Source organism: Eschscholzia californica, unplaced genomic scaffold (genome assembly GCF_041429995.1).
Source record: "Eschscholzia californica isolate CP2 unplaced genomic scaffold, dmEscCali1.0.p SCAF_2, whole genome shotgun sequence".
In the NCBI taxonomy this organism is placed as follows: Eukaryota; Viridiplantae; Streptophyta; class Magnoliopsida; order Ranunculales; family Papaveraceae; genus Eschscholzia; species Eschscholzia californica.
In genome coordinates, this window is record NW_028238309.1 from 11,591,735 (window position 1) to 11,618,504 (window position 26,770).

General features: G+C 35.9%; 3 protein-coding genes across 5 annotated transcripts; 2 read left to right on the forward strand and 1 right to left on the reverse strand.

Annotated features, from left to right (window-relative positions):
- The first annotated feature begins 1,093 nt into the window (after positions 1–1,093).
- On the forward strand, positions 1,094–7,768 carry LOC147556218 (NAD(P)-linked oxidoreductase superfamily protein). Its single transcript, XM_086664036.1, has 8 exons — positions 1,094–1,479; positions 2,210–2,305; positions 2,926–3,009; positions 3,968–4,128; positions 4,309–4,426; positions 5,199–5,334; positions 6,144–6,322; positions 7,246–7,768. Exons 1-8 carry the CDS (start codon positions 1,249–1,251, stop codon positions 7,483–7,485), a joined length of 1,245 nt encoding a protein of 414 aa, XP_086520162.1. The 5' UTR covers positions 1,094–1,248; the 3' UTR covers positions 7,486–7,768.
- Positions 7,769–9,771: 2,003 nt separating this feature from the next.
- LOC147556219 (PH, RCC1 and FYVE domains-containing protein 1-like) lies at positions 9,772–16,791 on the forward strand. Of its 2 annotated transcripts, XM_086664041.1 has the most exons (10): positions 9,775–10,202; positions 11,258–11,344; positions 12,617–12,706; positions 12,847–12,933; positions 13,041–13,142; positions 13,362–15,120; positions 15,238–15,428; positions 15,577–15,723; positions 15,898–16,256; positions 16,353–16,791. In XM_086664041.1, exons 1-10 carry the CDS (start codon positions 10,155–10,157, stop codon positions 16,510–16,512), a joined length of 3,030 nt encoding a protein of 1,009 aa, XP_086520167.1. In that variant the 5' UTR covers positions 9,775–10,154; the 3' UTR covers positions 16,513–16,791. The 2 variants fall into 2 exon arrangements, with proteins under 2 accessions (XP_086520166.1, XP_086520167.1); XM_086664040.1 differs by having other exon boundaries at positions 9,772–10,202; positions 13,362–15,428.
- Positions 16,792–17,845: 1,054 nt separating this feature from the next.
- On the reverse strand, positions 17,846–23,226 carry LOC147556220 (uncharacterized). 2 transcript variants are annotated; one of them, XM_086664042.1, is made up of 14 exons: positions 23,171–23,226; positions 22,631–23,003; positions 21,748–21,922; positions 21,552–21,635; positions 21,232–21,473; positions 20,910–21,129; positions 20,495–20,574; positions 20,342–20,426; positions 19,718–19,849; positions 19,498–19,611; positions 19,341–19,388; positions 18,933–19,011; positions 18,553–18,609; positions 17,846–18,225 (listed from the first exon to the last, which is right to left on the reverse strand). In XM_086664042.1, the coding sequence occupies exons 2-14, from the start codon at positions 22,861–22,863 to the stop codon at positions 18,140–18,142; spliced, it is 1,635 nt and encodes a 544-aa protein (XP_086520168.1). In that variant the 5' UTR covers positions 22,864–23,003; positions 23,171–23,226; the 3' UTR covers positions 17,846–18,139. The 2 variants fall into 2 exon arrangements, with proteins under 2 accessions (XP_086520168.1, XP_086520169.1); XM_086664043.1 differs by having other exon boundaries at positions 22,631–22,774; positions 23,171–23,221.
- Between the last annotated feature and the right edge of the window lie 3,544 nt (positions 23,227–26,770).

A 26,770-nucleotide genomic window follows, 5' to 3' on the forward strand; every position in this document is an offset into this window, starting at 1 on the left:
TTAATTTATAAGTTGTATACATCACACAGACATAGATAAATCACATAGACATGAACTCTCATAGTTGCATCATGATTAAATTCTGCAACACGTGCATATTAAACTAATACACACATGTTAACTCATTTGTAATAATAACATCTCATCCCGTCCAAAACAATTTCGGAAACAGGTACAACGGGATCACATAGATCTTGGTCGTATTCGTTATTATTTGGGTTGGGAATCAAAAATAATTTGGTTACCAACTACAACACTATGTATCATAGTTGACTTATGAAGTGCACGCCCACTGGCCAAAAAACCCACTCTTAGATATGTCAACCAAAAGATGTTTTTACTAGGTCTCTGTGTCTATATTCAATGAATAGACCCAAACATTATATGTAGACCCTAGATTACCATATCCTTTTTTATGTACCAGAGATGGAAAACAAAAAAGGAGACAAAGTTGATTATGAACTCTACGAATCATTTTTTTTCTTTGAGTCGCAACTAAATCATATTAGTTTTTGGCTACTGACATTACCATCCAAATTTAATCACAATTTAACATTCATATTTTAAGTGACTTCCGATTTCAATTTCTTTAAAATAAAATGAAATTGTAATCGGAAACTCAATTATCGACGAACAAGGGATAGGAGCGAACAATTTCAGCTCTGATACCACTGTTGATCGTAATCGGATAATTCGTACTTTAGTGCGGAAGCGGTTGATAGTCTAATTGCCGCTAATCTACCCACGATTGTCGTCGACTTGCTACAGTGATATGTCTGAATCACTACTAGAGCAATCGAAATATCCACTTCTTAAATGCTCCTCTATCGATGGTTAGACCCTGTAATACTAGAGTATTCTGAATGAGTCTTTTGGTGTGTGTTGTATTCTTGTGTTTTGTGTATCTCTCAAGAACACAAATGAGAAATATGTATGATTTCTCATAGTTACAATTAATCACAGAGATTAATAGCCAACAATTAATCTATTATAACCGCTATACTAAATAGCAAGTTAATTGCGGCCGTTTCATTCCCACGAATGTGATCGTTACAAAATGATTAATAAGGGGGGCAAGGGCTTGGGCGGCCTCGATACCACACCTAAAAAGGGAGAAAAATAATTTTAAACACGTCCACAGTTTAGCTTGTAATTCTGTTTCTGTCACGTAAATGATAAGGAACCAGAATTTGTTCAGGAAGAGTAGTTAAGTTCCGCCACTGAATTTGAGCCTCAAGCTTTCAAGCTATGATTTCCAGCACCTTCTCTCTCCATCCCACCACTAATACATTTCTCTGCAACAATAACAATGGCGGATTTTACCGCCAGAACTTTCTGCTTCCTTCTACTAAATTCTTCTTCAAGAAGAGGATTTCCTTCTCAAGAAAACCCATTAGAGCAAAACTTGAACAGAACCCCTTGGAGTATCGTAAGCTTGGAGATTCCGACCTTCAAATTAGTGAAATAACTTTGGGCACAGTAAAAATCTTATCTTTTCTAAAGCTTCATTCTGGGTTTTATTCTTCTTTGGTTGTTTGATTATTTAGATGATATAATTTTGGGGTTTTAGATTATGGGTATCATTTAATTCTTCATTTTTAAGCTTTAATTTTAGGTTACTTGAATTTCTATACTAATGAGTAGTTCAGTCTGAATTGTGAATTTCTCTCAAATTTGGTGAGAGTGAATTTCTTTCTGACCTATACAGACTAGAGAATCTACCTATTTCAGATGTATAATTTTGGGGTTTTAGATTATGGGTATCATTCAATTCTGCATTTTAAGCTTCAATTTTAGGTTACTTGAATTTCTATACTAATGAATAATAGTGAGTCTGAATTGTGGATTTCTCTCAAATTTGATGAGATTTATCTTCTTGCTGACCTATACAGATTAGAGATTCTAACTGTTTGTTAATAAGTTTGAAAATTGCATAAAAAAGAACTTTGGAGTTAGAATAGTATCTTTTTTCTTCAAATTCATTCGTAACACAAGTCTACTGTGAGGTAACATTCTATGGTGGTTTTGAACTCTCGGTTGGGTTGTTCTTTGGCTACCCATGCCTAAAAACAAAATTTAGTTGAATCCTTATGGTGCTTAAAGAATTTTCAATTTTGATTCAATCGCTATGAAGATGTGTGATTGATGTTAGACCCGTGGTTCGTATCGTATATTATTCTAAACGAAAAATCTTTCTTCGAAATTTTAGATGACATTTGGTGAACAGAATACCGAGAAAGAGGCTCATGAGATGCTAAGTTATGCATTTGAACGTGGAATTAATGCATTAGATACTGCGGAAGCTGTAAGTACCTTCATCCCTAACTCTTGGTCCAGGATTTTGGGTATAGGTTGCTCTTGTCAAAGTTCCAAATATTGTACTTTTATGAAATATATTTTTCTGTAATGCTACCTTAGTTGACCCTTCCAAAAGGTTTAAGAGTTTTATAGAACCGACAAAAGATTATGTACAACTCAGAGCATCGGTCTATCACTCTATCTTATTGACACATTACATAATACTTCACTTGATCCACTTCTTTTCTTGTCACCAACAAAACTTCATACTTGATAAAATCTACTTAGTTCAATTGTCTCCTTCAATACCTTTCCATTAATAGCTAAATCATACTTGCTGGCTTGTGTGAGATTGTCTTTTACAATGAAACGGTGGAATAGCCCTACGGCACAATTTTGTGCACAGAACATGAAATTTCAATCTAGTCCTTGAAGAGGGATGGAGATTAGTGGATTACCATACAATAAACACATAGCTCGTACGAGTATTATTTACAAAGATTGCAAAATCTAATTGCAGTTGTCCTGAAAAGAAATCTCGATTTGTTTGTGATTGCAAAATCTCTTGCATCGCTAGTCACTGTCGTAAACCTACTTATATTTTCACTCCTTGTTTCAATTCTGTAGTATCCAATTCCATTGAAGAAAGAAACACAAGGAAGGACAGACCTTTATATCGGTAACTGGTTGCAATCTCAACCTCGCGACAAGGTATATTTGCAAAGTTACTAAGTTGCTCTATTTTGTTTCAGTGTTTCTCATAGATCAATTCTTCACTTGCATTATGGTTTAGTACAAAATCAATTTTTCTTCTTAAATTGATAAAGAGAGTGACACGAGTTATTGCATTACGGGGTACCGTGAAGTAGAAGACACTTTAGTTAACTAAGGTGTTGCCCTACTATCTGGGTAAGATGCAACACGATAGACTTGAGGTGCATGTTAAGACATATACGTTATTAGTATGTGATTGAAGAAAGACTAGAATTAGCATTAGATTAATATCTATCCTAAATTAGTTTCCATACCTATAAAAATCTATAATGTTAGGAAGATGTTAATATAGCTCTCCTTTTCTCCTCATTAAAATAGTAATAACATTTTTTGACTTGCAAACCTACTTATGGAAAGTTGATTCTACAAATTTGATGGGTCTGTGAAGAGGAAAGTTATTATAAAACTTATCAAAAAGTCGATATTTGGAAAAAAAAAAAAAAAGGAAAAGTACAAAATTTTAAATGTTATTTCGTACTTAATGTTATTAGGTCGATCATGTGTAACGTGAATATATTTTTTAGATTTATTTTGCCATATCGGGTGCCCGACCTCTCCGTTACTCTGTTTTGAGAAATCGGCCGGCCCCCCACTCACTTCATGGGTATAAGGCTAGAGAACGGGCATATTGTGTCTACATGTATGATATCGTCGTAGGGTCTTAATTCCTGCTGTAGGTTAAGATCCTTTTTTTGTGTAATTTTTACTTTGGTCATCCCAAAAGGCCAAAAGTAACTGTTATGTCCACTGAGCTAATATTTTGCCATTTTAGTTTTCTACTCTGCGCTAATATCGTTTGACTATACGAATTCCAATGTGCTCTGGAATTTTTAATTCCCAAAAGCGTTCCAATAAAACCAGCACTAACAGGTAGCGTAAGTTGTTTCATGTTTAGGTTATTTTGGCAACCAAGGTTTGTGGCTATTCAGAGCGATCAGCTTATATGCGTGATAATGCAACGGTTTTGCGAGTTGATGCTGCTAACATAAAAGAAAGTGTGGAGAAAAGCCTGAAGCGCCTAAAGACTGACTACATTGACTTATTGCAAATACATTGGTCAGTTTTCTTCCATTACTTAAATGCTCTGATAAGCCATGGGTTTCTAATAATTCTGTCGTAACTAAAATATTTGCACGAAATGTTTTGGTTTCCAAAAGGGGGTAATAAAAAATTATGCCTGAGCCGAAAATTCAATAGCTCTGCTTTTCTAATTTTAAATTCTAAATATTATTTCAGGCCAGATCGTTATGTTCCATTATTTGGTCAGGCTTCCTATGATCCTTCAAAATGGAGAGCAAGTGTGCCTTTTGTGGAGCAACTAAAAGCTTTTCAAGAAATCATTGAACAAGGAAAGGTAACACTAATGCAACTAACTTATTTATACCCGTACATATCTCAAATGTCATCGTGTACATAAGTATGCTAAGTTGTAAGGCTTGAGACTCCGCCCCAGATCAACAAGGGCCGAGTTCTGCGCCAGGCGAGTTACCAGGGCAACGAATCATATGTTAGAAGAGTATATTTCACATATTTATGCATTTATTATATAAAGAGTATATCTAATTTGTATGTATAATTGTATATATGTTATATAGAAGAGAGCAGATCTCTCTAATTCCTCTATGTTCCCTCATCCTCTCACTTGTTTTCTCCTTCCCTCCTCTCTTGAAATTGTTAATGAGAAATAAACCCAGCTTCACTTTTTCATAGTCGACGAGCTACTGTCGAGTTTAATCACAGAATGACTCGCCTGTGTTGGTAAAATTTGTCAATTTACTCGGTATATCATAACTAACATAGATGGGTTCTAATGGGCTATATTGGAGTACAATTGGACTCGAGCCCAAATATGTAATATCTACATATATATAGGGCCGGGAATCCACAACAGAGTTGAACCATCCTATGAGGATATGTCGCAATTATAGGGAAAATTTTTTGCGAGGACGCTCTCCCATGCATTTCATCCCATGCTCACAAAGATATTCACGTAGAAAAATAAAAGACAGTTGATACATCCTTCTTGTGGTTTACGCTCATCTACTGGTTTTGTGCTTAAATAGATATCAACTTGTTTGGTCGATCTTCAGTAAACTTGATGCCCACGTTATAACGGTTGGTCGCAGGTGCGCTACATCGGTGTCTCCAACGAAACGTCATATGGTGTCATGGAGTTTGTTCATGCAGCGAAGACTGAAGGACTACCAAAGATTGTTAGCATCCAGAACAGCTATAGTCTTTTAGTAAGGAGTCAATTTGAAGGTAAGTCCAGATTCTTTTCCATCAAATATTTTCCCTGGGTTTTTCTAAGAAATTATGTATTACTCCATAAACAAAGTTATAACTATTTTGTCTTTTTATTAGCCAAGTCATAGGGATCGCTATGATCAAGATTTAACTTATAAATATACTTATCTTGTATGATTATTTTAACAAAATGCAAAGTAATAATCTATTTTACTCCTTTTATTTTCCTTTTTGGTTGTAAACGTCGTAATCCACATTACCTATGAAAAATGGTAGATGCAGATATTGTATATAAAAAGGTAGTGGTATTTTTCTGGAAATGGTAACGTCCGAACGCTAGTCTCTTCAATGGAGAAACGTGCATTTTACCACCAAACCCAAGTGGGCCTTACAAAATATTACTATTTAGTAGTTTTTTACTTTTTAAAATGTAATTATTTGTTATCTCTAAAAGAGTGCGTTGAAATTGAATATAAGAAAGAAAAAAAGTGGGTAGGCTCAGCTTAGTAATCTATGAAATTTTGTGAATCCATAACAAATTGTGATTTAGCGTAATCACTTTTTGAGTGCAAATAGATCAATCGTAGTTAGTCCACTTGATTTTAGCATAAAAATAGATTACACCACTCTTTATAGCCTTGATAAATCCTACAAATGTTCACAATTCTATTTTACCCCCTTGAATCCCAAGCACCATAAATGAAGTATTCTATTTCTCGAATCAGGAAATGCTTTCACTGTTTTTTTCATTGGCTCTACTTTTGAATTGCTTTTCTATAAATTTCTTCCAGTATTCTGTAACTCATTCAACTGGTTAAATACAGTTGATCTAGTTGAAGTATGCCATCCAAATAATTGCAACATCGGGTTACTCGCTTATTCACCATTAGCTGGTGGGACTCTGACTGGGAAATATTTGGACTCAAATTCTGAAGCTGCTAAAAAGGGGAGATTGAATCTCTTTCCTGGCTACATGGAAAGATACAATAAATCCATGTCCAAGGTATGCCTACTCTTTGACTAGTAGGAGATTTTGTTTTGGGTTTTGCGTATTTACAATAAGTATGGTACCAACTTATATCTAAGATGACATAATTTGTCACGCAACCTGATGTCAACACATAGTTAGAGGAAACTACGTAGGGTTACATCGATGGTGTGTTCAAATGAAGGAGAAAATCCCAGGAGAACTTCGGAAACATGAATCTTACGAAACATGACAATCTTTGAACTTTATGTTCAAAATTTCGATATGATGGTTTATTTGGTCTTGGTGGATGGTGGTGATGGGGGGTGGACTGGTGGTGGTGATTGTGCTGTGGTGATGATCTTGTTAGTGAAGATGGTTTGTAGGTGGTGGTGTGGTGGAGTTAGGGTGGCAATGGTTCGGATATGGTGATGGTTTTGGTTTCGCGAAGTTTATCTAAAAATTTGAGTTGAAATAACTCAAATCCTATCAAATCTCATGAGGATGATGGAATCAAAACAAGAGATTTGGTAGGATTTGTCTTTTCATTTGGAAACTTGATAATAGGACTTCAGTTTGTCAAGTAGAACCAGGGAATTCAAACCCAAATAAATCCCAATAATCCATATTTTCCGACTTTATTTTCTATCACCCATTCTGCCATTAGATGAATGCGTAAAATTTCAACCAGAAGTCGCTACAAAAACAAATAGTTGTACTATACTAATATATTTACTTCATAAACTTCAAAAGATAATCAAAACAAGTTCATCTTCGTCAGCTCTACGTTTTCGCTCAGCGTTAAGTTATAAATGTGGGCAACAATCCTTCTACAGTTCTACTTACATCAAGAATGTTAAATCTGTGGAGGATCAAACAAGTTTGGTAGCCCGACTAGATAATTTTAGTGTATGAATGTGTATCTTGACTTAACAATGAATTATAATTATTGATTTCAGGAAGCAACTCAGAAATATATTGAGTTGGCCAAAGCTTATGGCCTAACAGCTACCCAACTCGCTCTAGGATTTGCACGAGATCGACCTTTTATGACAAGTTCGATCATCGGTTCGACATCTGTGGAGCAATTGAAGGAAGACATCGATGCATTTGTAACGACTGAGCGCCCTTTGCCAGCAGAAGTCACAAAAGGAATTGACGAAATATTCTCAAAATACAGAGATCCAACAGTGTTTTGATTGTATGCATTTTGAATTGCTTTCTATATTTTTTTTTCAATCCAATTGGTATTACAAAAGGATCTGTCATTTTAGGTCAGGCGAGTAAATTTCTGATGGAAACAATACATATTCATAGAGGTATTGGCTAGGCCCGAAAAAAACATTTTGATATTCCTTGACAGGTAAGTTGTACTAACCAGTTTAATGGTCTCTGTCTGTTATGCTTATAATCCTTTTTGGGGTTTAAAGAAAACACGATCTTATTTCCGTTATAAGAAAAACTGCCAAAATTTTGCAGGAACTTTTCTTTTGTCAATCTTATTTCTGTTATAATTCCTCGATTAAGCTCATTGCTCTGTGTTAGTCAATGAGCAAGCTACTTATCATTTTAAAAGTTTCAAGGGATTGAGACAAGGTGATCCCTTATCCCAGGGGCGATGCCACCTTGGGGCCTATGGGGGCACATGCCCCCACACCCCAAGGTGGAACACATTCTGTCCCCTCCAACGACTCTGTAAAACATACATGCACAAAAAGCATTTCTATGGGGAGAAGCAAAGTTGCTAAGCCAAAATAGCAAAGCATATATGGGGGTGTCTATCTCTTAGCATTTTTTGGAAACCAACCAACTTTCTCCCTATCACTTATTATTCTTCATTGTTTATTTGTGTTCGATTTACTCGATTTTGTGTGCTTTACTTAGTGGTAACTCGATGACCTCTACGATGATCCCACATCCACATGGCAAGTTAGAGTTCATGTAAGCTAGAATTCATGTAAGCTGGAGTATGTCATTTCTTACTAATCTTCAAGAAAAAAGCAAAAACATTATCTGTTTAGATAAATAAAGCAACTACCAATGAGTATCATTATTCTAATCTTTTATGTAGTTTTCTTATAAAATTTTGATATTACCCGGAGGTACTTATGGATCAATTAGAAGGTCATATAAAAGATACACAATTAACGGCGAATCTATCGAATCCAAAGGTATTAGAATTCTTACAAAGAAATATGTGAGAGGAAGTGTATCTCTTTTATATTTATTATCGACACTTAGATTAAACTTTATTTATTACAATTTCCATAACAATGAGTTTTTTCTAATGTCGAGATAAAATTTAACAATCAAATAGAAGACGAGTGGATAGATGATTTGATACTATTTACAATATAGTTATTATCTAATGAATTAAGAGAGTCAAGTGTTATTAAACAACGGATGTGGTTATTCTTTATATGATATTCGCATTGATTCTTGGTTCTTTAAAGAAAAGAGTGCCCCCATATAGTAAATATTCTGGCCTCGCCACTGCCTTATCCCCATATCTCTTTGCACCGTCTCGGAAGTGTTTGCCTTGCTTTGGAAAAATTAGATTATAGAACGGTTCTTCGTGACGAAGACATGCACATGTATTTCTCATCTGCTGTTCACAGATGACACTATAGTCTTCTTGGGAAACAATGTCAACTTTGTTCAAGCTCCGGATTCCATTTTGAATTCTTTTCAAGCTCTTAATGGCCTCAAAGTTATTAGAATAAAACCACAGTTGTACGAGCGGGGGAGGTTGAAGAACTAATGGAGCAAGCTTCCTCTGTGTCTTCAATGTGGTATAGAAGTTCTTCATCTAAAGTATCTTGTTCTCCATTTACCATTTTTTCTTAGTGCAGATGTTCAATAGAAGTACTTTGGCTGCTATTCCGCTCTACTTTCTCTTTATCTTTGTTGTTCCTTTGGCTATAGTCAAGAAGATAGATAAAACTATCAGAAAGTTCTACTAGGGACACTCACTGCTCTAAGAAAACGCAATGAGTGGCTAATTTTTCGAGAAAGCCCAAATTATGGAACATTAGAATTTGCTTCATTTACGTGTGATTGCAGCAAACCGGAGTGTTGTATCATCAATCTCAACGATCGGATAACAGACCTTGGTCCCTTGACCAAAAAGGTTTTACAGTTAATTGTCTTATCAAATGTCTTGAAGGTATTTTTGTAGATCCTGATTGCAACAAGTTGCTCCAATTGTTTTAGTTAAATACTGAACCGTTTGTTTGAGTTGGTGATGAAGATGGAAATTATGTGGTGTTTGGGATATGGGAAGTTGAGAGATAAAAGAATAATAATTATAACAAATGATAAGGGTAAAATTGGAAAATAACCTAACACTAACAAAGGTTGAAAAAAATAAAAAGGGGCCATCTATATATTTCTCATAAATTAGGGGCTGCACAGGAAATCGGTCATAAATTAGGGAGCCAAAGAAGAAATAACCCTTTCTATTACCATGACAAAAAAGACAAATTAACGTCCACTATTTCCTCCTTATTTCAGGAAGAGCTTCCATTTTCAGTTTCTCCCCTATCATGCTCTGATTGATTTCAAAAAAAAAATGGTGTGATCCTCAAATTTCAAGTAGATGGTTTTGAGATTAAGATTGTACTTCCCAAATCTAAATTACCCAGATGAAATTTATGGCATAAGAGATCAGATTCATTAGTTTGTTCATTTATTATTATACAGCATTGATTAAAAAGGATCTGATTTTGGTAGATAAGATTGGGAAATTTTGAGAAGGAAATTGATTGATGATATGCCACAATTTGATCATAGATGAAGAATATTGAGATACAAAACCTAAGAATGCTTCTTCTTCTTCAGGGCTTTCCTAAGATTTCTTTCAGATGGAATGGCACATCTTGTTAGTTATGGAAACCCTGAACGTGACACTGAACAAGTGAGTATTTTTTTTAGTGTTAATCATCTGTTAAGTTTCATATATTAATTATAATAATAATTTATGGGTTAGGTTAACAATGTTGCTTAGCCATTTTATATTGAAAATTTAGGGTTGATTTCTATTTAATTTCCTCATGTTGAGCATATGGGCATTTAACACAAAGGGTTTACATTTTCTAACAGTTAGTGTGTTAAATGTGACGTCCCAAGCCTTGACAGTATCTCTATTGTCCACGTTTTTGTCACCCCAAGCCGAAGCCCTTAGGTACGGGGTTTTGTTCTTGGCAAAGACTCCACGAGCCCACCCAAAGGCCTCGGCACATACTAAGCTTGAGCATACACCTATAGCCCAAGCTCCAGACACTCTCGCAAGCGATGTGGGACTATCACAATCCTCCACCCTCTGGGAAGAGCCATCCTCGGCTCCGATACCATTTGTGACACCCCAAGCCCGAGCAGTTATCGATATTGTTTCCGCTGTTGCCACCCTAGGCCCAAGTCCATAGGTAAAGGATTTTGTTTTTGGCAAAGACTCTACGACACCACCCAAAGCCTCGACACTTACTAAGCTCGAGCGTAGACCTATAGCCCAGGCTCCAAACACTTCCCTGGCGATGCGAGATTCTGCGGATATTTGTATCCAATGGATCCATGATGCAATTCCTGCATCTTGAAAGAGGCTTTTAGGACAACTATAAGGCAGTATTAAACTAACATGGCTATCTCATTTTGAAATTCTTCTTTAAGGTTTACTTTTCATAAGTCCAATGGACACTCATTGAATTATCTTCTTGAAAACAATTAGTGTATATCGAACAAATCTTGGATTTATAGGTGTAAATAAAGTAACAGTTAGTGTGTTAAATGTGACGTCCCAAGCCTTAACAGTATCTCTATTGTCCACGTTTTTGTCACCCCAAGCCGAAGGGTCCTTGGAAAGGTCTGTGATTTGTATGGCTATGAGGTTCTTTGGGTTATATTTTCTGGATCTTATTTATCTATATTTGATATCTACCTTCAATTTGATGTTCTTATTTACTGTTTCTTGTGAAGGCACTCATTACTTTAAAGAAAGGTACCCAGCTAGTCAAGTACAGTAGGAAAGGAAAGCCGAAATTTTGCCCATTCAGAATTTCTACAGTGAGTTGTTTTTACCTCCATTTGAAGTTACTATACAACTTGTTCTTGTTTATGATTATAATGGGTGTCCTCTCGGATCCTGCATTGGTAATATATTTCAGGAAACATAATTTTTTTTATTAGCCCCTTCAACCACCATACCACCGTTGAGATACTAAAACATGGTTTCGATATAATTTCGGTCCAAGGAAAGAGAAATATTTCTATGAAACATGTATATGTGTCGCATGCAAATGATGGAACATTAAGTCATCTTCCAGAATAAATGAAACTTTTGGATCATTTCTGTGGACCCGACATGTAAATGTAAAATTGTAAATACAGTTTAAGCTTAAATAACTGTGTTTTTATGTTATGCAAAAAACTAGGGGTGTTTTTATGTTTCTGCTTCCAAGACTTTATTAGAGGATACAAGAAAGAAATATAAATAATTTTAATACGAAAATGGAATTGGAAGATAAGACAGTTCTTACAAGGCACGATTATATATGCGTATATATATTTGTTTGTCTGTGTTAAGTTTGTGGCCATCCAACTCAAAACCAATTGGCAATGAGTGGAGAGGACCTAGACCTTACATTCTTGGTTGCTAGATACCCATTCTCCCATGTGGGACTATTCTCACACATCCCCCTCACGTGTGGCGTGGTTAGCCTAACACGTGTTTTTTTTTGTTTCGTGTGACGTGGAGCACGTGTGGCTTTTAAGCCTATCACGTGTTGGCCTAGCTCTGATACCATGTTAAGTTTGTGGCATCCAACTCAAAACCAATTGGCAATGAGTGGAGAGGACCTAGACCTTACATTCTTGGTTGCTAGATACCCATTCTCCCATGTGGGACCATTCTCACAGTCTGTCTCTCTTTATCTCGATATATTTTACCCTTTGACTATTTCATATATTATCTTTAGATCTATTTAAAGTTCAATTATTTAGTGGCAAACCCTTTTTTTCTTGTAAATTTCGGCAAGAACTGAATAAATCTCTGAAATATTTAAGTTATCTTATTGTACAATCCTGGTTTTGTATACAAATATATACCACGGGAAGCTTTGAGTGTAGTTTCTCGTTAGTTGAATCTGTATGTGCAAATATATTGAAATTCAGTACCATGCCACCCCACCACCTTGTGCAGATTGGTGTTGTTCTGCCTAAGAAACCGCGAACATAAGCACTCTATTATGAAATTAACTTCGAATATGATGACGTTTATTCATGATAGCTTAATGGGCGATGAATGGAACAATACTAATAATACTAATATATTCACAGGACGAAACAACTCTGATCTGGTATTCTCGTGGTCAGGAAAGGAACCTGAAATTATCTACCATTTCAAGAATCATCCCGGGGCAGAGAACAGTGAGTGAGCCTGTTTCTAAGTGCTCTTATTATCTTACATGTTTCAAATAGATATTATGTTTCTATATTTCTTACGGTAAATTCTGTCACTTGACTTTAGACGATACAATTTTCTTCCTCGTGTTGTTTATTCATTACAGGCTGTGTTTAGGAGATATTTGTGTCCTGAAAAGGATTATTTGTCATTTTCTCTTCTCTATAACAACGGTGAAAGATCTCTTGATCTGGTAAGTGAATCAAGCCTTGTTATCTCAATTTAGCACTTACCGTTTTAAAGTGAATCTTGAGTTCCCAAGTATGTGAAAATTATTCTCTATGTATCCCTATTAACTAGATTTGCAAGGACAAAGTTGAAGCAGAGGTGTGGTTTGTAGGCCTCAAGGCTTTGATTGCTACAGGTCAGCGTACTAGGCGTTCTAGAAGTGATCTTTCTGAGGTGACTCGTTTTTCTTATCTAAACTATATCTGAGTATGCAGCATGGCAAAAAAGAATACTAAAAAGTGTGACAAAGATTCCATCGTTTAAGTGTAGAAGTGTTGATATTAGATAAGGGAAAAACTTGAGATGCAATCGCCTTGATTTAATATATTTACATGTATTTTGTCATATAACGAGAATAGCATTTGACTACATATCTCTTGTTATAAATTTCAGTTAAGTGATGTTAGTGACCTTCAAACTTTTCGCCCTTTTGGTGCACCTCTAGAGGTTACCCCAAGTCTTCCACGCGAATCCGTTTCGAATTTTAGAAGCTCAGATGTTGGAACAGACCGTTTCAATATGCAACCAAGAACAAGTTCAGCAGATGGTTTCCGAATTAGTGTTTCTAGTGCTCCAAGTAGCTCAAGTCAAGGCTCTGGACCAGATGATATAGAGTCTTTAGGTGATGTTTATGTTTGGGGAGAAGTTTGGTGTGATGGGAATTTAGTCGAAGGATCTGTGAATTCTTTACCTTCAAAAACTGATGTGCTGATTCCTAAGCCCTTAGAATCAAATGTGGTCTTAGATGTTCAGCAGATTGCTTGTGGTTCTAGACATGCTGCATTATTAACAAGGCAAGGTGAAGTTTTCACGTGGGGAGAAGAATCTGGTGGCCGTCTTGGTCATGGGGTTGATGCAGATACCAGTCGCCCTCACCTCGTTGATTACTTGGCATTAAGTAATGCTGATTATATTTCATGTGGAGAGTATCATACCTGTGCTGTAACAATGGCTGGGGATGTATTTACATGGGGAGATGGTACTCAAAGTGCCGGACTTCTTGGTCATGGCACTGATATTAGCCATTGGATACCGAAAAGACTTTCTTCTGGTCTTTTAGAAGGAGTTCAAGTTTTAGCTGTTGCTTGCGGAACATGGCACACTGCACTAGTAACTTCTAGTGGGAAGTTATTTACATTTGGTGATGGATCATTTGGAGTTCTTGGACACGGAGATCGAGAAACTGTTATATTCCCCAGAGAAGTTGAATCATTGAATGGACTAAAAACCGTTAAGGTTGCATGTGGAGTGTGGCATACTGCAGCAATTATCGAGGTAATGGGACAGGGCGGCTCGAATATTTCATCGAGAAAGTTATTCACTTGGGGTGATGGTGAAAAGTACCGTCTAGGGCATGGAGATAAGGAACCCCGACTGGTTCCGACATGTGTTCCTGCACTTATTGACTACAATTTCTATAATCTGGCATGTGGAAATAGTATTACTGTTGCCCTCACAACATCAGGCCATGTGTTTACCGTGGGAAATACTGCATATGGTCAGCTAGGAAATCCTCTCTCTGATGGTAAATTACCTTGCTTGGTACAAGATAAATTAGTAGGTGAATTCATCGAAGAGATAGCTTGTGGCGAGTCCCATGTTGCTGTTCTAACATCAAGAAATGAAGTGCTAACCTGGGGTAGAGGTGCCAACGGAAGATTGGGACATGGTGATGCCGAAGATCGGAAAGCTCCAACTCTTGTTGAAGCACTAAGAGATAGGCACGTGAAAAGTATATCATGTGGGTCAAATTTCACTGCATGTATATGTATCCATAAGTGGGTGTCAGGAGCCGATCAATCTCTTTGCTCTGGTTGTCGGCAGGCATTTGGTTTTACTCGAAAGAGACATAATTGTTATAATTGTGGGTTAGTCCATTGCCATGGTTGTAGTTCAAAAAAAGCTTTGAAAGCTGCTTTAGCTCCTACTCCTGGAAAACCACATCGTGTATGTGACGCTTGCTTCACAAAACTTAAAGCAGCTGAATCTGGTATTCCTACTACTCCTGTTATAAGGAAGGCGGTTACACCTCGGAGGTCATCAATAGACAACCGAGATAGAATAGACAGAGGAGAGATAAAATCTTCGAGAACTTTGTTATCTCCTAGTCCGGAGCCAGTGAAGTTCATAGATATGAAAATGGTTAAACAGGGTATGAAATCTGAATCTTCTCCAGTAACTCAAGTCACTCAAGTTCCATCGATCTTTCAGTTGAACAATATTGCTTTTCAAAGTCCACTAAGTGCACTTCAATTTGCTCTTAAACCAGTTATTACTGCAGCGCCTCAGGCGACACCTCAACCACCATCTCAGACACCAATTGTCTCAAGACCCGCATCACCATACAGAAGGCCAAGCCCACCACGAGCCGCTACTCCTGTATTTTCTAAGAGCATCATTGATAGCCTCAAGAAAACAAACGAATTACTAAACCAAGAAGTCCTGAAACTGCAAACCCAGGTAAGTAGCAAAATGCTATTTCTTCATTATCTTAACGAAGTAACTCTTCCTTTTATTCTTGCTTTTTTTTTTCTTCGATTTGGATGGCTATTTTCTAAGCTACCCATTGCAATAAACTAGTCACTTTCTGATTTGGTATGACCGTTAGGTTAAAAGTTTTAAAGAGAAGTGTGAAAACCAAGATATGGAGTTGCAGCAATCACATAAAAGAGCTCAAGAAGCAACGTCCTTTGCAGCGGAGGAATCTACCAAGTGTAGAGTGGCGAAAGAAGTTATCAAGTCCATCACAGTCCAGGTATTGTATTATTGTTACTCAATTTTCCGCTCATGGATTGCATATATATATATATATATATATATATATATATACAGAAGTCGATGTTTGAATATGTTAACCGGTAGTTAATACTTGTTGGCAACGGCAATTTGATGTTATTTAGACAAAATACTTGCTTTCTGTTTTATTCAGTTGAAGGACATGACAGAGAAGTTACCTCCCGAGGTCAGTGAGAATGAAAGTTTCAAAGAAATGTATAGTCAGATAGAATCTTTGATCAGAACAAAACAATCATCGGACTTCTTTTACTCCTCTCAAACGGACTTTTTGGAGTCTGAACAACAAAATGGTACCTCTAAATCAGACCCATCCCAGAAACCTGAAGGCAGTAAACTGTCCGACGATAATAAGGAGTCGTTTTCTCAGCATAGAAGTGAAAACGGTTTAAGATCACCTGCATATACTGAAATCACTGAGCAATTTGAACCTGGTGTTTATATAACACTCTCCATTCGGAATGGGACTAGAGTCTTCAAGCAAGTTCGATTCAGGTACTCTTTCCACCTGTATAGGTTTCTTTATTATAATTGTGCAAACGATGTTTTCTAACTCAGTCATCGAAATGTTATTTCCGTTATTATTTGCAGTAAGAAACGGTTCGTGAATCAGCAGGCAGAGGAGTGGTGGAAGGAAAACAAAGATAGAGTGCTTCGACGATATAATTACACACGTAGTACTGACAGTGCACAAGTCGGGTCGTCGACGAATTCGACATCGAATGAGGATGAAGAAACTGTTCCATCTTAATGGAGTTAGATATTTTTCGGGAATTTAGTGAGAGAAAAAAGTTGAAACCTGCTCCTAGATAGAACATATTCTAGGTTGTTTTGGGTTATATTTTTGTTAGTTCTTAAGAATAAGAAGTCAAGAAGAAAATGCTGAAAGAATAGCATTTGGATTGATACTTTAGGTAGAAAGCAAATATGTAATTCCTTATTCTTTTCATTCTTTTGTTCTTTTTTACTAACAAAGTCTTGTACAGTAGAATTTTGATTGACGTTTTTAACTCATTTAGAGTTTGTCTCAGAATCTCACTCAATGCATTGACGACACAATCAAACTCTGAGTAAGACAAAGGAAAGGAACCATTTGTCTTTGCTTTATTCGTCTTAGAATTCATAATTTGGTGCTTATGAAGTGGAGATATCATGGATTCCAAAAATGAAGTAAACAAAATGTAACTAGGGAAGCTAGGAAGGAGTTCGCACGTCCATGACCTTACTTATATATGATGAATGAATGATTCAATTCCCTCTGCCCATGAATACAAATCGGCGAAAAAAGACTTTCCGTGTTCATTTGCTTTAGAAAAGAATGTAGATAGAATCTATCTTGGCAAAGTAAATCAATGCAAACTTGGGGTTTTGCTACCTATAATACAAAGGGATAACAATCTTGAAAGATTTCTATGGAAGAAGGGGAGTTCTTGGTACAACATATAGTTTTAGCGGGAGTGCTACAATGACAAAATCCTAGACATGACGAGTCTTTTTCACTGAAAGACAAAAGTTTTTCAAAGTTTGACCTTGATCTGGACCGTTCTTTTACCCGTGTGACTCATCGTGTCAAGAATCTTGTCAAAGATTCTTTGTACACTTAGAATTTCCCTAGTTTTAGTTGTTGCCATTTCTCAAAGCTCCATTCATGGTACCTCAGTAAGGGTGACAATGTCTTCCTAGTGGTGATTATGATTGTGATATGGTTATGGTAGTGGCCGTTTAGGTGGTTATGATGATCATCGAGATGATCATATCTTTTGCAATGGATTTTTTTTCTCTTCATAAAGCACGGGGAACTAAAAGTTTTTGCTTACGAAATGTACAACAAAAAAGAAGGAATTGAGCACGTCCTGATTTGTTCCAAAAACTTGATTGCAGACAGAAAAAGTCTATTTGTACAACTAAATTATGTACTACCATTTAACTCAAGTTCTTTAAAAATGTTTCGACGTGATAGAAATTGCCTAACTTACCATTTTCAATTTATTAACTTCACCACATATTTCACTTTGATTTAATGTGTACTTCCTATTGACTATTTCATTTGAAAGAAGAAACTGACCTGTTAAAAGTGGAAAAAATTTATGATAAAATGTTTTAGAAGAACCCTTAAATGTTATACAATAAGTATGAAAAGAAACAAATTAAAGAAAATGAGAGATATTACATACAAATAATGAAAGGATTCTTACTCACTTATCTCAAGACACAATTTACAGGAGCCAGACTTTGAGCATGAAGGCTATTTACTATCTCGCTTCAACTTGCAGAACTGCGGCAAGACTTAAAACGGTAAACAAGTCTTCCGATTGGAGCTTGTTCTTGATCATTTTTGTAAAATGGAAAGATTAAGACGGTGTTTATTCCCGTTATCTTTAGGAAGAACCGCTTTTTGTATCAGAGAATTCTGTTTGTGAAAAGCTACCTTCACCAGCTTCATTACGATCTTCGGTCTCTTCATCTGTAACATAAATAATGGGTATCAAACGAATTTACATAAGAGAAATTTTGAGCCAGCTTCCAAGAAGAGGGAACAGAAAAGGGTGATCATCAATAATATAAAAAGAAAGAAAGACATAAACATTCTCTAAAACGGTACTAGCGATATTAATATCACGATAAATGTTGACATCTTTTACAAAGATTATAACTTACCCAACTAGTTACTGTACACATAGTGTCCTCCGAAAAAAAATGAACCTTACATACATTTATGACGACGAAGTCCAAGAAAATGTTTTAGATAAGTGTGGAATATAAACAAGAATGTAAAGAGAGAAGCATATACCGAAGAGAGATTTGATGGATGGCTTTTTTATTTTGGTGTTCTTCTTCTTCAGTTCAGCTGTAATGAGAACGGAAGTTAAATAAGCTAGCTATATAAAACGTTTCCCAGCCGAAGAAGTTAAGAATTGTTATTTAAAGAGACGAGAACCAGATAGATAGTTCAATATCAATTAAAAGTAAAGAAGCATGTCAGGATCTATATGCGTAAAATATAACCCAGGGTCGTATTTTATGGTACTACCGCCATTTTGTGCAACTACAGACAAGATACACACAGTATGCTACATTATATCTGTTTCAAGTACTCTGTAGACAAAAGTGAAATATGCATATGGTGATATCGTAATAACTATGGAAAACAGGGAAGCAATCAAAACTTACCCATGCCAGGCAGCTCATTTACAATTTCGAGGTTCTTATAGGTGTACCCAACAAAATTCATGTCCTTTGACGAGAGCATCTACAAGCAAGCGAAAAATGAATAAATTATATAAGCAACACAAAACTATAGAAATAAAGATTTCAAAATATTAAAACTAAAAGAGGCAGAAGGTTAATGGGCTTATTTCATGTTTCATTTCAATAGAAAAAAACATGTGAGATAATTACATGCTACTTTTTATGGATCCAGTAATACCCAATAGAGTGAATGTCTAAAATTGCAGTGATAAGGGTGTGCATATCAAATCCGACGCCCTAAAACAAGGACAGGCCCAGAAAGTTTCATCAGTGGCAGGGTGCGCCATGAGGATGGATGCAGCTTAAAATCCCAGACAGGATAAAGCTTACCTTTCTCCATGGACCTGCTTTTGATGATTTATGTGGCTGGCTATCAGCCTGCAGCATCGATCAACAAATTTAATAAGTGCATAATAAGTGACATAAACGAACAAATTACAATAAGTCGACAGAAAACACTTAATATATAAAAGAAAAACATATATACCTCTTCAAATTTCTCAAAGTTTTGAGTATCCAACTCATCGTTAACTTCTGGAATGAAGGCAGCATCCATCTGATATAGTCTGTCCCACTCAACCCCATTAAACCACGGATGGCCCTAAATTTGGCAGAAAGATAAACAACGTAAGCTTCTTAACTTGCATTTTTGGTTTTTCATCAAACAAGATAACGAGAAAATAACACACCTCACAGAGTTACATTACCTTTATCTCGTCGGCACCTTTTGCTCCGAGTCTCTTATCGACATTGCATAAGAGTTTACTTATTAGATCTTTTGCTTCCGGAGATAGCTTTGCCTCTTCCGGAAACTTTAAATGAGTTTTCCAGTTCACTATCTACATAAATGGAAGTTGAGTCAAAGTGAGGGGGCCGAAGAACAATTTCAAGCAGAAATTGTATTTTTAAGCAGTGGTGGAAGTAGAAAAATGTTTAAACGAGTTTCGATTCGAAAGAAAAATTTATTATTACACCATTTTCTTTTTAGAATGTTGTTTTACAATTGTGTCCAGTACGTGAGCGTATGCCTCTTCACTTCATAACTGAATTTTGTACGCATTGAATCTGATCCGACCTTTTAAGTATTGGAGGAAACAGTCTGAGCAAGATTTAACCATAAAAGAGGCCTCGAAATTTCTACAACAAATTGAAAAGGGTCTTTGGATCTTTCTAATGACTCAGTAACGCTTTTTTGAAGATCAACTTCAAGGATCACGACAGGCATTGATGTAATGATGAACAACTATTAGATCCTCGGTCCATTTGCCACTTGCACAAGAGAATAATAAGAAAGAGGATGTAACAAGCATCATAAGGGTATCTGTGCATACCATCCTACAAGTAGTCACAGGTTCATCAGAGTAGAAAGGTGGATACCCCACAAGCATTTCGTACATGATAGCGCCAAGCGACCACCTGTAAGGGGATATAAGGCAAAGCATACTTCAAAGAAATTTTTAATATTCAAAAGTTCATTTGGTTACCAATCACATTCCATTCCGTATCCTTTCTTTAGCAACACTTCCGGAGCAATGTAATCAGGTGTACCGACAGTAGAATATGCCTGCAGATTTTAAATACCAACAAGTTCAAATAAGATCATAAATCTCACAAATATCACCACAAAACTCTTCTAAGACAAAAGTGGTTTTATGCATCTAATACAATAATAACCAATATTTCTAATAGAAAACCAGTAAGAGATTACATATATATGGAAACTGTGGAAGAGGATAAGAAACCAGGAGAAAAGGTAAGTCAGTATAGATGATATATGTCTGTTTCTGAAAAATGAAATGACCTTGAACTCAATGACTTTGACCTATCCACGGTCATTAAAAAAAATCATGTTTTAAAGAAAATCGAACCTTGAATTAAAGGAACAAAAAAAAGATTTACCAGCATCCTCCTGTTTCTTTGCCAATGTTGTAGTTGCTCCTGTTGTGTGCGTTTCGTCGCAATAGAACCCTCTTCACCTGGTAGAGAGCCACTAACATTGTTTGCCGCAGAAAAATCGTTTTCATGAAGATAACTACAGTCTAATGGTTTACAAAGTCCAAAATCTGAAAGTTTCATGTGACCATGTCTATCGAGCAATAGATTGTCAGGCTTGATATCTCTGTAAAATATATTGAAAGAAAATATCAACCGCTCTGATATTTCCCAAGAAGATCACGTCGAAAGGCATATCAACAAAGTCATCAATATAATCAAAGAAAACCTGTGAATGTAATTATGTTTGTGAATAGACTCGATTGCTAGAACGGTTTCTCCAACATAGAATCTGGCCTCGTCTTCTGTCAAAATATCCTTTCGCATGAGTAAAGTCATCATATCTCCCCCAGGAAGATATTCCATAATGAGATAAAGATATTCATCGTCTTGGAAGGAACAATAGAGTTTCACAATACAGTTGCTATCAACCTCGGCAAGAACATTTCTTTCAGCTTTCACATGCTCCACCTGGATAGGTTTCAAGATAAAAAAAAAAAGAAATTAAACAAAAACACGAAACACTTGAATGACGCATAAATCGTATACCTGCCCTCTACGAAGCATCTCTGATTTCTTAAGCTTCTTCATTGCATACACATTACCAGTTGTTTTCTCCTTACACACCCTGACCTACAAATAAAAAACATAAAACGAGTTAGAGATAGTTGCACAAAAGCAGCCGCCACTGATAAACGAGTGACTGCATTGAACTGTTCAGTATTAGGAGGAACCAAAAACATACCTCCCCAAATGCACCTTTTCCTATCATTGTGAGTAACTCAAAATCATCGGCCCCCATTTTATGCCTTTGAAGACGCATGTATTCTGTTTCCTTCTCCTCCAAGTACTTTAGTAGGTTATTTTGATCTTCTTCAGATACCTCAGCATCAGCCAACTTCTTCTCCAGCATATCACGTCTGCTTAAAAGTAATAGTTTACAAATTACTTATAAAGCTCTTTTTCGTCTCTAAAAAGTGTTAGTTCATCTAAAACTTGAGTTGATTACTAACATAGAAGTTCATCCCATGTAAAGTTTGCTAATGTAAATAAGGCATCAGAACCCCAAAATCATTTCAGGTTACAGACATATTGTATAACCTTTCTCAAATTCATTTATCAGTTGGTTTCGGAAATTCTAGTTAACTTCAAATGAGCCAATGCAAGTTTTCCTGGGCTCAGTCCATCTATCAACTACCATAATATAGTTCCATGTCGACAAACATTTAATATTGTTAAAAGTGTCTTGCATATGGGTAGATATCTAACCCGGTTTACGACCCACAAAACCGTTTTCAGACGGCCCCGACACGAAACTAGGATTAGGGTCTTCAGTAGGCTATATACCTGAAACCCTATAGATATATTTATAACTAGTTCTTCAATTCATCCCGATTTGCGACCCACAAAACCGTTTTCAGAGGGCCCCCACACGAAACTAGGATTAGGGTAATTTGTAAGTTGTTCTTCAATTCATAGTGGAAATCATCACGCCACTGTTCGCCGTGGAGTAGGTTTAAATTTATTGTGTTCTGTGTGATTGTTTACTTTCTTTATTGCTTTTCTTGGTTGTTTGTTCTTCATCACAACAAATATACGTACATTTACAATAAAGTAGAAACCTATACCTTTCTTTTCTTTCTTGGAGATTCTTCATTTGCTCCTTGTAATGATTCTCTATGTATTGCTTTGCTGCTACAACCTTTTGCTTCGTAATATTTGAAGCTCCATCATCACCACAAATTGGTAACTCTGATTGTGATTCAATCCCGCTATGATCCATTAAATCATTTTGATTAGTTGATGTCCTTAATTTATCTCTAGGTTGAAGCTTATTAAACCAACTCCTAGCAGAATCCATTTTTAAGTACCAAAAGATCAATCAACAATAACACAACAAATCTATCTCTTTGATCTCTTCTAATTTAGACAAATTCAAGACGCAATTAATCCATCAAGAAACACATCAGTTTCTCATCTTCAGCTCCAAAATCATCATAACTATTCATTCTACCATTAAATGATTCAAAACCCAGAATTTTAATTCAAGATTGGGCTTCAAATAATGAAACTCAATGTAAAACCTAAAATCAAAAGGTCATCAATGTAGAAACCCTAGAAACAAAAAAGAGTAATTGGAATTTGGAAAAGAGAAAGAGAGCGATTACCGCGTAATTGTCCGAGAAAGTTAGGTCAGTCATCAGTGATACAAACAACCCGCCAATTTTGGCGGGGTTGTTATCTAAAATTGTGGATTATGATTTTTTGTTTTACCCCACTAACTAACTAGTAATTGATATTAGCCCCTTAGACAAACCGGAACTGTCAATAACTCCTTAAATATTTCATGGGTGGTCAAAATACCCCTAAAACAAACAACGGTGGTAGTATGTCCGGCCAATATCTAGGCCACATCCTGGCCTAGGTACTTGGTCGGTCCAGATCTAGTGAGAGAAAGTGTAAACATCTCTCAAGAAATTTGGTGTAAGCTGCTTCAACTTCTGGGATTCTTTTGGCCTTGCGTCCCTTCTATTGAGGAGGAGATTAGATGGTGTTGTGGTCATTTTAGAGGCTCCTCAGTGATGGCTAAGGTTGGTTGCCTAGTCCTCCATGTCTTTGTCTATCACATTTGGCTTGAGAGAAATGCAAGGGGTCTTTCAGCAAAAGGCCAACACTGTTTCAGGGATCATCAATAAGATTGTGGATGAGGTCAAGAATAAGGTTGCTTCTTGGAAGTGCAGAATTGAAGGGTTCATTCAAAACATGGAGTTCGCTGATAAATGGAACCTTGGTATCCAGCTAACTATGCCTGTTGTTAAAGGCTACAGATGGAGCCCCCTCCTCCTGATTGTATTCTTATTAGTTCAGATGGTTTCCTGGACTCTGAGTCAGCTGGCTATGGGCTCATTCTTAGGGATTCAGATGGGAATGTTATTACTCTTGGTGCAAGGTCTTCCTTCATTGTGTCTATCCTCCATCATAAGTTACAAGGTGTTCATCTTGGGTTATCTTTGGCTCTTAAGCACCATTGCTCTAGAGTTGTTATTGCAACAGACTTAATGGGGGCGTCTTCGCTGTTAGTAGACAAGCATAAGTTGCCTCCTTTGTATGACTGGTTTATTTGGGTGCAAATTCAGAAGCTTTGGGGTTGTTTTCAGCAATGCAGTGTCCATCATGCCGTGACAGAGCTTAATCAAGTTGTTGATCTCCTTGCAAAGCTCAGGCTAGCTGGTGTTGTTGAGCTTGAGGCTACCTGCCTTCCTCAGGGTTTGAGTCAGATTCTTAAAGATGACAAGAATGGTAGAATTGAATTTAGAAAATGTTGGTTTTAATGCCTTGTCTTTTGTAGTTTTTGTTTTTGCGGTTGTGATCTTGTAGCTTGTTTTTTCTTGGATCTGGGCCCTTCCCAGCTTATTAATGCAAAGAAAAAGTGTAAACATTTTCTCTCACTAGATCTGGTTCTGCCAAGTACCCCGACGGGATTCGTCTGAGATATTGGCCTGTCATATCATCATTTTTGGTCTACAAATATAGGGACTAGTTGTAGTTTCAATTAATAACTAGGGTATAGCCCTTGCCCTAGAGCACGAACAATTGTATCAATCAAATTTAACGAAATTGTTGTTGAAGTCAAACAAATTGTCATAAACTTATCTTATCCAAAAATGTAATATTCGGTACAAAATATTAAACCTTTTAAGAAAAGGTGTTTCTATGAGCGCCCAGTAGTATTACTCTAGGCGCTCTTCCCAAACCAGAGAGCGAGATTTTAAACGAATCTAGAGAGAGATTTCAAATTTTTTAACCCTTGCAATTTATTTTGTTTCATTTTTTCTTAAATTAGTTATTTTATTGAGAAAGAGAGGAAAATAAATTCAATTCCTTTTTTTTAACTCTTGTAATTTCTTTTGTTTCTTTTTTTCTTAAATTAGTTATTTTATTTCTAAGAATGAGCACGGTTACTTTTTTTTAAAATAAGTTATTTTATTTCTAAGAAGGACTATATTTTAAATTTTGGGAAGGACTTCTAGACATTATCCTTTACTAGGGTATATCCCGTGCCCCAAGGCACGGACAGTTGTATTCTCCAAACGTGTCACCCGATTTTCTATATTTAATATTGTTACATAACTTTTTGGTATTATTTTCTTTTGTTTCATTTTCTTAAATTAGTTATTATTTTGTTGATAGAGATTTTGATTTCTTTTTTTAACTCTTGAAATATCTTTTGCTTCCTTTTTGTTTAAAAATAATTAATTTTTTTCTAAAGACACGGTAATTTCTTTCTTGAAATTGGTTATTTTATTTCTAAGAAGGACTATAATTTAAATTTTGAGAAGGGTTTCCAGAAGATAATATTCGTTATTAAAAAAAAAATGTTTGTCCCAGTCATCGTTTTCCCTTCTGTTTTATATAATAGATTAAAAAGGATGTTTGTCCCAGTCGGCGATTTTCCTTCTGTTTTATTATTTAGACTAGGGTATATCTCGTGCCCTAGGGCACGCACACTTGTATCAATCAAATGTTACGAAATTTATTGTTATATTTTATTGAGAGAGAGATTTTTATTAGTTATTATTTTTCGTAGTATTATTTTCTGTTTCTTTTCTCTTAAATTAGTTATTATTTTATTGAGATAGAGAAAGATTTTAATTTCTTTTTTTAACCATCAAAATTTATTTGTTATTTCTTTCTTAAATTAGTTATTTTATTTCTAAGAAGGAAACGACTATTGATTTTTAAATAGGTAACTTTATTTGTACGAAGGACTATATTTTAAATTTTGAGAAGGACTTCTAGACAATACCCTGTATTAAATAAGGATGTTTGTCTAGCCATCATTTTCCCTTCTGTTTTATTATTTAGATATTTCAAAAACACTCATAATTAATGTGAGACATTTTTTAACATTTATACTCTTCTCACTCGTGAAATCTCATATTTTATCACAATACTTTATGTACTACTAATGCATTATAAACTCATATTTTCAAGACCCTCTTTTGTGAATCTTCGTAATGTATGATGAACTATTATAATACGTTATGAATTATCATTTTAAAAAAAATGTGAATCTTCGTATTGTATTATGAACTATCATAAAACATTATGACAAAAACCTATTTTGTTCATAAACTTCAAATACAAATTCACGTTTTCTTTTAAACCAAGTTTTATTCTCGTGCAACCATGTTTTTCTTCCATTTCTTAAAGTTAGTATCGTTAAGCACTGAAATTTTGTTCATTTTGACAGACACGGAGATACAATTGATATTAAAGATAAGAGTTATTTTCTTTTTGACCCCCTACTTTGTGACCAGCTTCTTTCTAGGTCCCCTATTTTTCATAAATTCAAATATGGGCCCCTTTTTAACGTAAATGCCATAACTACCCTTCCTATAAATATATTCTCAAAATAAAATTAATTAGGACACATTTCTTTCCACCTTACCTCTCTCTCCACCTCATCTCTCTCTTCTCCGACGAAGGTCGCCAGCCGGCGACCTTCAAACATAAAAAAAATCTCTCCTCGGATTTTTGTAAAAAATCTCTCTTCCGGCGAAGGATACATTAGGAAAATCCCTTCGCCGGAGTGTTTGGAGAGAGAGAGCCGAGTTTTTTTTAAATGTTTGAAGGTCGCCGACCGGAAAATTTTCCGGACGGCGACCTTCGTCGGATAAGAGAGAGGTGAGATGGGAAGAGATGTTTTCTAATTAATTTTATTTTGAAAAAATATTTATATGAATGGTAGTTATGGCATTTCCATT

Bases quoted from the DNA above. Each gene is read 5' to 3' on its own strand.
- LOC147556219 (XM_086664040.1), top strand. From the start codon at position 10,155: ATGGCACATCTTGTTAGTTATGGAAACCCTGAACGTGACACTGAACAA. The intron at 15,724-15,897 runs GTATTGTATTAT...TGTTTTATTCAG, and splicing joins TCAAGTCCATCACAGTCCAG to TTGAAGGACATGACAGAGAA. The intron at 16,257-16,352 runs GTACTCTTTCCA...TATTATTTGCAG, and splicing joins TTCAAGCAAGTTCGATTCAG to TAAGAAACGGTTCGTGAATC.
- LOC147556220 (XM_086664042.1), bottom strand. From the start codon at position 22,863: ATGGATTCTGCTAGGAGTTGGTTTAATAAGCTTCAACCTAGAGATAAA. The intron at 19,850-20,341 runs GTATGCACAGAT...CCATTTATGTAG, and splicing joins CTGTGACTACTTGTAGGATG to ATAGTGAACTGGAAAACTCA. The intron at 18,226-18,552 runs GTATATGCTTCT...TTTATGTTACAG, and splicing joins ATCCATCAAATCTCTCTTCG to ATGAAGAGACCGAAGATCGT.
- LOC147556218 (XM_086664036.1), top strand. From the start codon at position 1,249: ATGATTTCCAGCACCTTCTCTCTCCATCCCACCACTAATACATTTCTC. The intron at 3,010-3,967 runs GTATATTTGCAA...TTTCATGTTTAG, and splicing joins AATCTCAACCTCGCGACAAG to GTTATTTTGGCAACCAAGGT. The intron at 4,129-4,308 runs GTCAGTTTTCTT...ATATTATTTCAG, and splicing joins GACTTATTGCAAATACATTG to GCCAGATCGTTATGTTCCAT.